Here is a 15,800-nt window from a genome sequence, read left to right as displayed (position 1 = left end):
TTAACAAAATATGCCAATTAAATACTAGGCAGGTGTGTGTTAACAAAACTAGCTGTAATTCATTTTTTTCCATTGTGTTGTCTGTTAATAATAATAAAAATATTATATCAAATTTTTATAGTTTTAATTTTAATTAATGTAATAATAAAAAAAATAACAACTGTTGATGTAACAATGATAACTACTACAATAATAACAATAATAATTATATCTACTTCTAATAATTATTTAATTATTATTTTTTTATAAATGAAACGCTACTTGCATTTTTGACATATGAAAACTGCAGAAGGTGACATTTCTGTTTTTGTTTAACACAAATTTTAAAATATCACATTTTTAAAATCTATTTTAAAATATCACATTATTAAAACACATGCTTATGTTTACTATATTAGAGAATTTTTCTAAAGAATTGAGGCTACTATACATTAATGCTTTCCCTTCACCACTATATGCAATTACCAATATTTTGCTTCTTAAAAAATTATTTAAAAACATTAAATATTGTAATTTCAACAAGATTTTAGGTTATTTTTGTCTCCTATATTTTTTTTTTTAATTCAGAGTCAATTGCTTACTACTTTAATTTTCTGGCTGATTAAATCAAACATTTATTCCGAAGAGAAAAGCAATGTAACTAAGATTCTATACAATCAAACTATCATCAACAACTGTCTACATTTTCACTTGACCTAATTTTTTTTTAATTAAAAAAAAAACCAGCGGTCTACTACCTTTGCCGCTTTTTCTTTTTCATGAGAGAGAGGAGTGTATCTCACAATGATGTGAGAAGAGATGAATTTTACGTTGGTATGGTTTAAATAATTCAAACCCTTCGATTTGTTTCATTTTTTAAACCAACAATCAGAAATCGGGTGGTCCGATTTGTGATTTCGAAAATAAAAAAAATTTTAATGTTAAAATCGAACCGTCCAATTTTTATTTTAAAAAATAAAAAAATACAAAATACAAAAAGGACCCTCCAATTTGTAATATATTTTTTTCTTCAAATAAATCGGACCCTCCGATTTGTAGTTTATTTTTTTTCAAAGGTCCGATTTGAATAAAACACCATATAAAAAAAACACCAAATCTTCCAATAACAATATATTACACATATATTTAAACAATATAAAACAAAAAATTAGCCTACTGTTGAAATCACAAATTTTTATATATAAAATAATTAGACATACACTATATATATGCGTTGACTCTAATGTGCTGAGCTGCATTTTACATAGCAAAAATATATTTATTTATTATAACAAAGAAACATAAGATTATAGTACATGTACATCACCTAATCAAGATAAAACACTATATATATGTCTATATATATCTGCATGTAATATATATTATTACAAAGATATATATATACCTAAAATGTTGCACTATATATTCATGCTTATTATTATAAGATAAAGGTGGACGAACTATATACCTAGTTCATGCCAAATGAATTGGAGTTTAGTGGAGTCAAAAATTAAAAAGTAAACAAGTAATGTCATTATTTGTACATTTTTTTTAAAATAATTTTTTTAATGATTAAAAAAATTATTTTAAAAATGGTACAAATAATAACATAATTTAGTAATTGGATCCTGGTGAATCCCATGTATCAGGAATGATTTTGTGGAGTGAACAACAATCTTTGGATCCATTAGAGCAACATTTTGAAGAAGCAATTTGTTCTTGATGTTCTTGTTCATCCATAACCTCTTCAATCCTCTCTAAGATCTCTCCCATGGTTGGCCTATTTTCTTGGAACCTTGTAACACAAGTTAGGGCAACATTCAATATTGGAAAAGCCCATTGATGTTCATTTGGCCCAACTTTTTTATCAAACACTTCTCCGGTCCATTCTTCCCTTACCATAGATCGAACCCATCTCGCGAGATCGATTCGGGTTTTCTCTATGCTCTTGCCGGTTAATAACTCGAGCAAGATCACGCCAAAACTATACACATCAGATTTTTCAGAAATGCATTTTTCTGGCGCGGTATATCCCTGAGAGGAAAGGAGGAACCCGGACCTATTTGGATCCATGAATTTTGTTAGGCCATGCTCACTTATGAGTGGTTCATTGTTTTCATTGAGGAGTATGTTTGATGGCTTGAGGTTCCCATGAGGAATAATGGAATCATCTTCTTCTTCTTCTTCTTTGTTATTGTTATTCAACTTCTTCCTATATATGAAGGCCATACCCCTTGCAATTCCACATGCTATAGAGAGACGCAGTTTCCATGGGAAATGTTTTCTACCTGCTATGTAATCTGCTTGCAAAATAAAGAATTTTGTGACTAGAGAATATTAATATAGAAGGTAAAAAATGAAGTAATATAAATTATGAAGATTTTTTACTGAAATAAATGAACAGAAACCATTATATATGTTGTAAAGAATATAAATTGAAGAGATCATATTTGACTTTACAACAAACCAGTGATATTAAAAAATGTTATTTGTACATAAAAAATAGAATTGTTAAAGGGTTAAATTGAGTTATTTAGGTCTCTTTTGTTTAAGTAAGTCTGTGGATTAAATGATCTGTTTTATTTAAATTTATTTTATTCATGGGTCATAATTTTTTCAGCTCATATAATTTATGACAAGTTTAATGGATTGATTTATTTATCTTTTTATTTTAAATTTTAAAAAATATTTTAACAAAAAATATTATTTTTAGATCAAAAATTTAAATAAATAATGGATTTTTTTTTTCGTATATGGGTCAAGTTTTCAGGTTGAATAAAAAAATATTGACTAAAAATACTAATTTAAAAAAAAATATAAAAAAAACTGCCCATTTAATTCACGAGTTAATGTGGTTAATCGAAATGGATAAACGAATTAGTCCAATAAATTTAGGACCCGTTTGGAAAGCTTCAAAAGTAATTTTTTTGACCTTTTGACTTATAAAAAGTAGTAGTATTAATGTTTGGTGTAATTTTTAAAATCAAATTGCAGTTTTCTAAGAAGTTATTTAGGAGCTTATAGAAAAGTTAAAAAAAATTACTTCTCTCATAATATTACTATTTTTTATCACATTTTTATAAAATAAACACTTTTAAAACTAAAATTTCAAATACAAAATAACTTATTTATAAGCTACTTTTAATATAATAATTTATTGTTTAAACTATTTTTTTAAAAAAAATTTAATTAAACTGTTTACCCAAACTAAACTTTAATCTATTTTAACGGTCTTAATAAAAAATTAGCCAACTAATCAATTATTATACATATTTATTATGTATAAATACATGCGTTATTTATTTTACATATTTTTAATATAATTTTATATTTTAAATATATTATATACAAATAATTAATTTAATAATTAATTTTTTGTATACACTTGACATATTTTGCATTATTTTTACTTGGTTATTATTATGCAATGCAACATTTGAAAGAAATAAAAAATAGAGAAAAAATTGTAATGTTATATTAACTAAAATATAGTTACCATTCAAGAGATTGAGGAGGCTTCCATTGGTTTGATATTTGTAGATGACAAGCTTCTCTTCACTAGTAGAACGGTAGCCAACAAGTGGAAGAATATTTGGATGCTTCAATTTGCTTATCTTCCTCAATGTTTCTCCAAACTCATCTTCACAAGAAACTTGAACATTCTTTAACCTCTTCACAGCATAGTGAACATCATTCTCCACATTATTAAGCTTCACCTTGTATAGGCTGCTACAAAAGCTCTCACTCCTTAGATCCGCCGCGGCGCGAAGCAAGTCCTCCATGGTGAACCTCTCTTCTTTTTCAACAAAGAACACAAGCCCTAGTGATGGTGAATGATCTTCTAAACCACCCTTCTTCACCATTTGATCACTTGTTATGGACTTTTGTGATGATGGAGAAACTTGATGACTTCTTATTAGTACTTTTATTATTCCCTCTCTACATAGCTTTGGTAATTTCTTGGCGGCAAAGATAAGTGATATTAAAAGAATTACAAGCCCTAAGATCAATGGTATTAACAATTTCATAGATATTATTGGAGATGATGATCCTTCTTTACCATTATTTGAGGTATCATTATATGGTGATGAATTTACAATACTACCCTTTGTCCCATCTTTGATATTTGGTGTCACATAATATGTAGAGAACTTATTATGCTTAATTGGGATGAAATTGTTGTTGGATATGTCCAATTTTTTGAGGAATTTCAACTTGGCTAAGGATCTAGTAGGTACATTCCCACTCAATTGATTTCTTGTAAGATTTAGGTACATCAACCTTGTACAATGCAAAATTGAGTGTGGGATTTTGCCTTTGATGTTGTTGTTGGCTAAGCTAAGAGCCCTTAATTTTTGAAGCTTGCATAGAGAATCAGCATCAATTGTGCCACTAAGGTTCAAATTCTCAAGCCTTATCTCAACAATATTGGTGGCATTTTTGTTGCATCTTATAATAATAACACCATTGTTATTATTATTATTATTAGTATTCAAGTTGACCAAGCATGGTGATGAACCAATAATAACATTGCTACTACTTATGTTAAGAACATTTTTGGGGTCAATAGCACTAAGGAAATTGAAGAAAGGATCATATTCTAATGATGATTTATTAGACTCACCAAAGAAGGGAAGAAGAAGAAGAAGAACACCAAAGAAAAACAGGATCCTTGAAATGGGAAACATAGTAAAATTCATTGTTTTTGTGATCTACCTTGAATGGATCATGGATGCATATTTGAGCACTTAGATAATGACTTGTCTCTTCTTAGTTTCTCCCGTAACATGCTTAATAATGCTTGTTATTATCGTTATACTTCGATAATCTCCATGCATAATAATATAATTGAATTCTATATGAAAAACATATTTTAATAATAATGGTACATTCGATCGAATTACGTGTATACTAAAGATAAATCACTAATAAATTATTGCATATAAAAATTTGGTAGAAACTCAGGTGCAATCGATTGTACGTGAAGTTGATAGTTAAGAGTCGTTAGATGGTATGACTGATTTGACTAAATTTTTATCTAACGGCTCTCAACTATCAACTTCACGTGAAATCAACTGCACCTGAGTTTTCCACCTAAAAATTTTAATATTTTATTTAAAAAATTATTATATTACCGTAAATAAATTTGATTATTTGTTTATTATATATTTAATTATTTAATTAACAGATTAATTATTTTATTAATGACTGATTAATTAGTTAAAAAATTATATAAATATAAATATACATAATACATAATAATTCATATATTGTTAATTAGCAATACACTTATAATAACATTATTAGTGAAACATACAAATAAATGTGTCTATGATAGGTGAACGAATCAACATACATTCAATTTTAATGTTTTATCTATATTTGCGGATAAAAATTTATATATAATTATTTTTATAAAATTAATAATTAAGAATTATTATATAATAATTTAATTAAAATTATTAAATTATTTAATAATTTTTAATTATTAATTTTACATAAAAAAAATAATTATACGTAAATATTCAATATATTTGCATGTAACTGAAGTTGAGTTACATAACTAAGTGGTGATAGGTTACCATAATGATGTTAATAAAAAAACTTAAAAGGCTTCTATTATATATTATTATTTATTAATGATAGGAAAACTTATATAATCGAAGCATATATAGTTATTCAAACCGTAGTGATTCACAAAAATTAATTAATATTTAAATTACGTGGATCTATCATCTATATGAATATGGTAAGATTGATGTAGCAGTGTTCAAATCTAACGTAGAGAAGATGTTACCTTCACGCAATTTAACTATATAAACTACAGAAAAGGTAAAACATCCATCAAAAACTATAATATAATAATGAACATATTCCTCTCACAGCCACATATAAAAAAGAGTTTTTATTTAATTTATATATTTGTTTATTATTGACATTTCGCTTAGGATTTTACTAGCGTTGATAATATAAAACAAATTAAAATATCTTTAATTTTGATGTATGTAATATTATAAAAATTTTAAATACTATAATTATTTTTATATTTTTTATAAATAGGAAAACCATTATATTTAATAAATATGTTAAGACATTATACAATAAAGTAAATGCATCATCTTATAGAGGGGTGTACACGTTATGGCAATAAATATACATCGAGTTCATCAACGTGTGCCGGCCATAGTTTCTAAATGGATTTTTCCCTTATAAAAAATTAGAAAATAAATAAATAAATAAAAGAAAGCTAAGTATATATCGTTGTTTATATATATATATACTACGTCTACATACATGACTGGTCATACACATCCTGTGCCTCGGTAGTGAAGGGGAGAAAATGTTTTGTTGGATATTAATATCTTTATGTTGGTCGAAAAATATTTTCGACAAAGGTAGACGATTTGAAGTGATAAAGCGGTCGAAAGTATAAGCAGTTTTTTAAAAGACACACGCACAAGTGTTAGATGAAGGTTTTTGATACGAGTTCGATTTTAAGATTTTTTAATAAATCGAGTGAGTCAGATCGAATGAGGTATTCGAGTCAGGCAATCGAAATAAGTTATTCGAATAAATGTAGTAGTGAAGAAGTTAAAGACTTTCGTCACGCGAGAAAATCAAGAGAAATGTACAATCAAAAGGCAGGAATAGTTACCAAGGAGAAAGCATTTAAAGTTGTAAATTTGTAATTAATTGTAATTACTTGTCAGTTACCAAAAGTAGATTATAAATACTAGGAAGTTTTAGGGAATTAGGGTTGAAACTTTAACTCATAAAAAACACTTAAGCACACTCATATCCCAGAGAATTCCTAAGTCTGCGATCGAGTTATTTTTCTGTAGGATTCCTTCCGTATTTTTATTCTTTCAATTTACTTTTCTCCAATAAATTTATCTTTCAAGTACTTTTAATCTCCTTTGTTTAATTTATATTTCTGCATTTTAAATTTTCATGTCAAAGCCCTTTGATTCAGTCAAAGACACCTTACCGCTTCTTTTCAAATTCAATGTAAATCTTTCTGTTTCAGCACATTTCTTTTTCGAAAGCTTTAGTTTTTCATTTCATTTCTTTTCTTGATTAACAAATTTTAATTTATTTTTACTCCTAATTTCTGTCTAATCGAAGACACTTTGATGCATTTCTAGAGAACTGATACCTGCAAAAAGGAATATGTTCCGCTCTCAAACCATTAGATGTCGAACCATCATTGATTTGCAAAAAATCGACAAAACACATTAATATTATCATATTTTGTATTGATATTTTTTTTAAATACTTCTTTATATAATAGTGTTTGATGGTTATCAGTGGCTAAGAGAAGGGGGGTTGAATCTTAGCCCCCTTTTTGCTTGATAATACTTGCTGACCTTTGAAATCACTTCTAGAAACTTTTTGTCTTTTTATCTCGTGACTAGCCACGAGACTTTTTCTTTTGTCTCGTCCCTAGCCACGAGACTTTTCTTTTTTGTCTCGTCAGTCAGCACGAGATATTTTCAGTTTTATCTCCTGGGCAGCAGAAACAGAAATGGAGTAGAAGAAAGAGAAAATTATACCAAGATATATCATGGTTCAGCTGCTAAGTGCAAGGCAGCCTACATCCAGTCTCCATTACAATAATGATGGAATTTCACTATAATCTTCTTGATTACAGACTATAAAGTGCTAACCCAACTTACAAGGGGATTCCCACAGAATCATGAAACACAACATAGATGAACAAATGAACTCTAAGGACATCTATGGCTTTTTCTTTTAATTTTGCACTCTCTGCCTTTTTCTGCTCTATGGCTTTTTCATACAAATCTCACTATTTACCTTTTCCATGAGACTCAAGACATGACAAAATTAAATAGAAAAATACAAAACATAAAACATTGAAGGAGAAAAAATTCTGTCAGCTTAGAGAGCTATGAGAACCATGTGCTTTTGCACTCTCACTCCTTGAATCAACCCTAACTGTTCACCCTTACTTATAGGAAGAACCCTCCAAAGTTGAAACCAAACAAACCAAGCCAATAGTCTTCTTCTTCATAACAAAACCGGTTCGGCCAGAGAGAGAGAAGAGATAACCCATGCAAAATTCAACATGCAATTACCTCTAGTCCTTCCTTGGTCACCACTCTTCATCAATCCGAGCCTTTCATCTCTTTCTTGCTCTCCAAGATGAACTTCTAGCCCTTGATGCTTCATGATGATGATAACTTCATCTGCTCCAATCTCTGCCTCTTCCATCACGTAGCCACTCTAGCTACTTCCTGTGATGTTAGAGCAGAATCAGAGACAAGCCATCTTCTCCAAGATCTTCTCCTTGCTGGCCGAGATCTTCTTCAACCATTTTTGGTATGAAGAGGCTAAGATCTCATCACAAAATCTTACCACAAGTAATGAGAATCTTAGCCACAGCATACTTTTCTTTTTCTTTTTCGTGCCATCATTTTGATGGCCTTGTTGCGTGCTTCTTTTTCTCTTCGGTGGCTATGCTTAGCTTCCATGGTTTCTCTGTGTTATGACCGAAGGTTAGAAGCAGAGAGAGAAAAAAGGAAGATATGAACATTAACTAAAGGATTTAGACAAGATAAATTAAATGTCCACTTCCTTTTTGTTTCTTGGTAGCGTGCCTTTCATAAGACCATCAAATCAATGAAACTTTCTCTCTCATAGTTCCTATATATTTATTAACTTTACTCTAATGAAATTTGAATTCCATCACATAGTGAAGTGTGAGATCCCTTGAAGGCATAAAGCAACGATAACATTTGCTTTCCTGATTAATTGTTTTCGGATCATGCATTGGGTGTATAGCAAAAAATGATTAACTTGGACTTGTAACAATAATGGATCAATTTGGCCCAAGTAATATAACAATCAATTCAACCATATAATATAGGAAACTTTAAATCAGGCTGAATGTAGATCTTGATTTTGGGCTTGCAATGTTTCTTTTAGTTTTCGGCCTAATAATAAACCTGCATCACAAAATTATTGATTAACATATGTCAAATGAAAAATCAATTTAATAATTTTGTAATTAATTTAATAATGTTTAGTCATCACAAATATTAATTTAGAGTTTTCCAAACTCATCAATCTCCTCCTTGATGACAAACATTATTAAAATTGAAATGGAAAGAAATCAAAGAATTAGAGTATAGAGTACTCCCTTTGAAGATTTGTATTTCTCCCCCTTTCAAATTGTCACAAGACTTCCCCTTAATATATGCTATTTTACCAATGGAAACTTTATACCTGTAATAATTTTATCAAGGCTAAGGCAACAATGTTATTCAACATATTCAATGTAAGATGTTGATGGCTTGATTTATGAGCAGAATTGGATGATAATCAAAACTCATTTGTTATCAATAATTTGATTTTCTGCTCAAATTCACCACATAATCCAAAAAATTATCTTTGAAAGTAAATTGCTGTTTTGAAAGATTTTCCAATTAATTCAGAGCAATCATACTTATGGTAAGAAAATATTTTTAATCATGGCATGATCACAATAATTTTCAACAATTATTTTCATGCCTAATGCTTAAAGAGACTGCCAAAAATAAAGTATTCAGCAAGTAGGTTTACCAAGATGATTCAGATTATTCCTATTCCTATTCCTATTGTAGCAAGCAAGGTAGATCCATTTCAAGGAAGCATGTTAACAACCAGGCAGCCACAATATTTATAACAAGGATAATTATAAATCCATATGGATTTCATTCCCTGTTTTTATGATTTCAATTTTCAACAACTTTCCTCCCCTTTTGGCATTAAGGAACACCTGCAAAAGATTATATATAGAACAAAATATGTAAAATATATCTAAAATGTTAAGAGTGTCTCACAGTATCATATGTCTAGAGTACCAAAATAAACTAACACAGAATTTATCTCAATGTGAATTCAAAGGTGATATTCCTTCTCAAATCTCACGCCTTTTCAAATTACAATCACTTGATCTCTCTGGGAATTCTTATTTGATGTGGAAAGAAACAACTTGGAAAAGAATGTTGCGAAATGCAACAGCTTTGCGTGAAATTGTATTGGATGAAACAGACATGTCTTCAATAAGCTTAACATCAAACCCTTTGTCCAATTGGTCTTTCTCTTTCTCTTTGGTTACTCTTAGTCTTGCTGGTACAGGAATAAGGATGGTACTGCAGTGTTAATTACACTTTCTCCAGTTTGATGGTACTGCAGTGGGTTTATAGCAACATTACTGGTTGGTTGGAATTCTCAGGAAACTTTCCAAAGTTATATTCTCTTGAATTGGACAACAATAGTCTTCAAGAAAAAGTGCCCAAATGGATACATGGTATGGATTCATTAATTTATTTGAATCTCTCACACAACAATTTTACATCGATGGTCCATTTCCCATGGTATCAACTTGTCTACCTTGATCTTAGTTTCAACTCGATGGCTGATGACATTTCTGTTAGTGTTGTAAGCGTGAGGAGTGTTAAAGTTAGTCCCACATCAAAGAAAGCAAAAAAGAGTGAGGAGTTTATAAGATGAGAGACCCATTAATTTAGCACCTTAAGGTTTTGAGTTGGATGTGGTATCTTCTCATCTTATGTTCTTTCATTTGATTTCTCCCCGAATTGGTCCTACTCCCCCACTCTTTGGGAAATTTGACAAACCTTGAATCATTGGACCTCTCCTCAAATATGCTTGATGGGAATATTCCTGCTGAATTGACCAATCTCAACTTTCTTGAGTCCTTGAATCTTTCCAACAATCATCTTGAGGGATCAATACCTCAAGGAAAACAGTTTGATACATTCTCAAATGATTCCTATGAGGGAAACATGGGGCTTTGCGGATTACCATTGTCAATTCAATGCAACAATGTCCCTTTGAAACAATATCCATCTTCTGAGGCTGAAGACAAATTTGGATTCGGTTGGAAACCAGTGGCAATAGGATATGCATGTGGAATGGTGCTTGGAATAGGATTGGGATATTGTGTTTTCTCAATTGGAAAGCCTCAATGGCTCGTGGTCCTCTTTGGAGGTAAAAGGACCAAAAGGAGGAGCCGTGGAAACCGCCGGCGTGCAAGAACAACTCTGTTTCAGCTTTTTGTTGTAATGTAAATTTGTAATAAGTTTATGTCTTGTGCTCTTGTCTTTTTTTATGTTTTATTTGATTTGGTGTGGTACTTTTGTTTACTTTGTGGATGTCTACAAATCTTGGCGGTATTTAAAGTAAGTACTTGTCATATAGTTGTAAGATATGTTGCAACTTGCAAGTGAATTCTGTTTTCAAAGCCTATATATGTGTGAGAGTTTCTTGGTCCAAAACCTCTTCACTTGCACCTTCCAAAAGTATCTAGAACAACTATCAAGATGTCAAATTATCGATAATCTACGATCATTATTATGCATGCTGTATATATGAGCAACTAATTTTTATTTGTAACCAACTTGTGATCGAATTGAATTCTCACTGTTTTATCTAATCCAATGATCTTAATAATTTATTGATTGTTCATTTTTTTAGTAATTTTGTTAGAACAATTGAAAAACTATTAGGAATATCTCCAATACAATCGGATTGTTTTTTCCTTCTTTTTTTAATATGACAATCTAAAATAGTTTGATAAAAATTACTAATTCTCGTGCAGTAATAGTACTACTTTACATACTTTGATTCTTAATCACTTAATTGATCAATTCGATTAGGTTGTTCTCTAGAATTAAAAGGTTGTGTCCAATAATAGTACTTCTTATCTGTTTACAATACTAAAAAAGAACAAATATAATATTAAAAAATATTTTATAGAATTTTCATGAGGCTAAGATTACGTTACATTAATAACTAGAGAGTTCAATATGTATTATTTATAAAAGGTATGCTATTGTGACAAAGTATCTGAGATGTGAAGCACTAGAAAATATAAATACTAGTACAAGTTTGTATTACAATGCAACCAAACATGCCAAAAGAACTTGACAGTGTTTCATGGTCCCAAGAAGTGTGCAACAAGACATGCATCTATTATGCCATATATCCATTAATTTGTTCTTGCTACTCTCTTCCTTTTCATCTCTTTGTTAGGATTCCCTCCAAAGATTCTGACAAGCCACTGAGGCTTTCCAATGGAGAAAACACAGCACCCCAATCCTATTCCGAACACAGTTCCACATCCATATCCTATTACCACTGGCTCCCAACCAAATCCAAATTTTTCTTCAGCTTGATTGGTTGGAGAGGATAAAGGTTCTTCTTCAAGGATCTTGTTGCATTGTATTGGCAATGGAAATCCACATAACCCCATGTTCCCTTGGTAGGAATTCTCTTGAAATGTATCGAAATGTCTTCCTCGAGGTATTTGTCCTACAAGATGGTTGCTGGAAAGATTCAAGAACCCAAGAAAGTTTAGATTGGTCAATTCATTTGGGATCCGACCTGTGAGCATATTCGATGAGAGGTCCAATGATTCAAGTTCTGTCAAAAATCCCATGGATTGAGGAATAGAACCAATGAGTTTGTTATGGGAAAGGTTGAGTGCTATGAGTGCATGAAGCTCTCCTATAACATTTGGAATCTCTCCTTCAAATTCATTCTCTGACAAATCAATATATACAAAGATGGTTGGAATTTTTGTGTAAGCTCTGCTGACCCCTTTAAGTGTTGCTATCAATGAGTTAGCATACTCTGGTTGAGTTTCATAACTTATTGCAGAGTAAAAGCGACTATTCATGTAACTCAAAACACTTCCCACTTCAGCATGAACAACATTCTTCATGGCATGGAAATTCTCAATGAAGTCTTTTGGCAACAGGCCACTAAAATTGTTGCCAGATGCATCAAAGATAATTAAACTTGGAAATGGATGCTTGGTTGTCAAGTTATTACCAACAGGACCATAAAACTTATTGCCTCTTAAGACCAACACTTTCAAAGATGTCAAATTCTGAAGCCAGTAGGGAAAGGTATCCTCTATTCAATTGTTGCCAAGAATTAAAACCTCCAGTTCTGTGCAGTTGGACAAAGATTTAGGCAATTGGCCTTCTACTTGATTTCCATACAGATTCAAAGTTTTGAGGTTGCTGTTCATGGAAAACGTATCTGGCAAAGTGCCATAGAGTTTGTTCATCCGTAGATCCAAAACTTCAAGATATGATAAGTTGGAAAGGCATTGTGGAATTGTTCCTGTGAAATAGTTGTTGGACAAGTCGACAACCTCAAGAGAACTTATATTGCATAAGATGGATGAAATTTCATTGGTCATCAAGTTAGAACTAAGATCAAGGTATTGCAGGCCATGCCATGAGAAATTTTCTATTGATGTCAATTGGTTTGTTGAGAGGTTCAAATGATATAAAGAATCCAAATCATGTATCCATTTGGGCATTTCACCTTGGAGATTGTTATTGGATAAATCAAGTATGAGCAACCTCGGAAATTTTCCTGAGAACTTTGGAAAGTCAAGTATGGTGTTGGAAAATAAGTGCAACATTTTCAAATTGGAGAAAGTGTAATTGGCATTGACATCAGATTTTAGTGATATTGATTCATAGCCTGAAAGAGTAAGAGACCTCAAGTTCTGAAGTTTGGAGAAGAGTGGAAAATTGACAAAACCACCATGGTTATCTGATGACAAACACAATTCAGTGAGGTTCACAAGGTCGAAAATCGACTGTGGAATATCTCCATGAATTTTGTTGCCGCATAAATTTAAGTACAGCAAGGAATAAGATGAGATTTCACTTAGATTTCCTGTGAATTGGTTACTTGAAAGGTTTAAATGTTTCAAAAGCGGCAAAGATAAACACCAAGAAGGAATTGTCCCATTTAACAAGTTGTCATCCAGATATAATTCAGTCAGATTTGAAAAACCTGCTATTTGATTAGGTAAGGGCCCTTCAAATTTATTAGAAGAAAAATACAAGATGGAAAGTTGAGTCAATGTAAACAATGAGAATGGCAACTTTCCCTGTATTTTGTTTTTCCCAAGATTAAGAGTTTGCAGTTTGTTTAGCCCACCAAATATATCTGGAAGTTGACCACTTAGTTCATTGTAAGAAAGATCCAAGACAACAAGATCTTGAAGCTTCCAAAGAGATGAAGGGATTGAACCATTGAGTTCATTGGATGAAAGGTCTAAATGAGTGAGAAGCTCTAGCTTTGAAAAAGATGCTGGGACTGCACCAGTTAGATTATTGTTTGAAAGATCCAAGTAAGTGAGATGTTGAAGGTTTGAAAATGAGGATGGGATCGAGCCGACGATACTATTAGATGAAAGGTCCAAGTGAGTGAGATGTTGAAGGTTTGAAAGTGAAGAGGGAATTGAACCATTAAGGCCACAATCAAACAAAGTCAAAGAAGTGAGATATGTGAGATTAGAGAAAGATGAAGGGATCAATGATCCTTGGAACTCACAAAATGAAAGATCCAAAATACTAACAGAAGCATTGCAATTCAATCTAGAAACATGGACTTGAAGGTATGTGTTTCCATATAGATGCAGCTCTTTAAGATTGGGCAAACAAAGAATATCACTTGTCAAATACCCCGTTATATTTGTGTTACTAAGACCAAGAGTAACCGAAGAGAAAGACCAATTGGTGATTAAAGACAAAGAACTTAGACTAATTGATGACATATCTGTATAATCTAGAAAGATCTCTCTTAAAGCTGTTGCATTTTGCAGCAGCCTCTTCCAAGTGATTTCTGTCCACTTTAGATTTAAGTTACCTGAGAGATCTAATGAGACTATTGGAAAGATATGAGATTTCAGAAGGAATATCACCTTCAAAAGAACACCAAGACAAGTTCAAGTGTGTAAGATTCACAAACCCGCCAAACTGAGATGGTAATAGAGGACCATAGAAACCATTCTGAGCAAGGTTGATCTTTTGGAGATGAGTAAGATGGAAAAGACTACTTGTAGAATTGATTTTACCTTCAAGCCCACGCCAGCTGAGGTCGAGACCAATCACGTGACCGGACGTGGATTCACACGTGACACCAGGCCACGAACAGCAATCTGTTCCATTTTCCCATCCATCAACTTTTAGCGAGTTCTTGAGTTGAAGCAAGGCAGAGTTTTGGTCAGGATGGCATAAAGGCGGAGACAAAGACGAAGACGAAGAGAAAGAAGTGAAGAACAGATGTAGACACAAAATGATTTGAAATTGCAGCAACAAAAGAGACCCCATGGCCTGATATTGATTTGGTTCAACAGAAACTGGTTTACTGGGGACTGAAGAAAAGAGGCATGAATGATATAATGGTAAATAATAAGCAACTAATGAGGATTTATAGCCAACTAAGATGCAATGCAATCCAATTAACTAATCTTAAGTACATTATTTCTACTCTAAACCAAACACACATGAACATTTTTTAATATTGGTTATGTTAACAATTTATATATGATCATAGTTTTACTGCTGCACAGCTAGCTCTGCAATATGAACACCAAATAGTTGTTGGATTTGGATACCAGTAAGTAAAACGACAAAGAAATAATAATAACATAAGACTATATTATATAGCAACCTAGGCGGGGGATCCACACGGAAACAAAGACCTTTTTCTTTTAAGGGAGATAAACTTTGACTCAATATCTCAATGAGCATTTTGTCATACTAAAATATTGATATTCAAGCACGTTTTGTTCTCTCTATTCAATATAATTCTAGTGATACTTTTAGATACTTTGCTATATTTTAGTTGCACCATTTTGGGATGTTAAGATTAACTTTGCTCGAATCTGTTTTCATGCAACACAAAGTTTCAACATTTTCACTTGATTCTACCGTTTAGCACTACAAAGTTTCAACACAAACTAATTCATGAAAAATTTCACCTGA

General features: G+C 31.4%; 2 protein-coding genes and 1 pseudogene across 2 annotated transcripts; 1 reads left to right on the top strand and 2 right to left on the bottom strand.

Moving 5' to 3' along the window:
* Positions 1-1,593: 1,593 nt before the first annotated feature.
* Positions 1,594-8,314, bottom strand: LOC107606438 (putative leucine-rich repeat receptor-like protein kinase At1g68400). The gene is made up of 4 exons (XM_021106724.2): positions 8,266-8,314; positions 7,274-7,311; positions 3,476-4,568; positions 1,594-2,279 (listed from the first exon to the last, which is right to left on the bottom strand). The coding sequence occupies exons 1-4, from the start codon at positions 8,312-8,314 to the stop codon at positions 1,594-1,596; spliced, it is 1,866 nt and encodes a 621-aa protein (XP_020962383.2).
* A 1,669-nt stretch (positions 8,315-9,983) lies between these two features.
* Positions 9,984-11,072, top strand: LOC107606439 (uncharacterized). Its single transcript, XM_088493408.1, has 3 exons — positions 9,984-10,130; positions 10,177-10,345; positions 10,591-11,072. Exons 1-3 carry the CDS (start codon positions 9,984-9,986, stop codon positions 11,070-11,072), a joined length of 798 nt encoding a protein of 265 aa, XP_088349534.1.
* A 920-nt stretch (positions 11,073-11,992) lies between these two features.
* Positions 11,993-15,266, bottom strand: LOC107606440 (receptor-like protein 7; annotated as a pseudogene).
* Positions 15,267-15,800: the final 534 nt, after the last annotated feature.

This window comes from Arachis ipaensis, chromosome B7 (genome assembly GCF_059453495.1).
Source record: "Arachis ipaensis isolate K30076 ecotype BB chromosome B7, ASM5945349v1, whole genome shotgun sequence".
Classification (NCBI taxonomy): Eukaryota; Viridiplantae; Streptophyta; class Magnoliopsida; order Fabales; family Fabaceae; genus Arachis; species Arachis ipaensis.
Note: the sequence above shows the minus strand (reverse complement) of the source record. Positions and strands in the feature narration are given on the sequence as shown.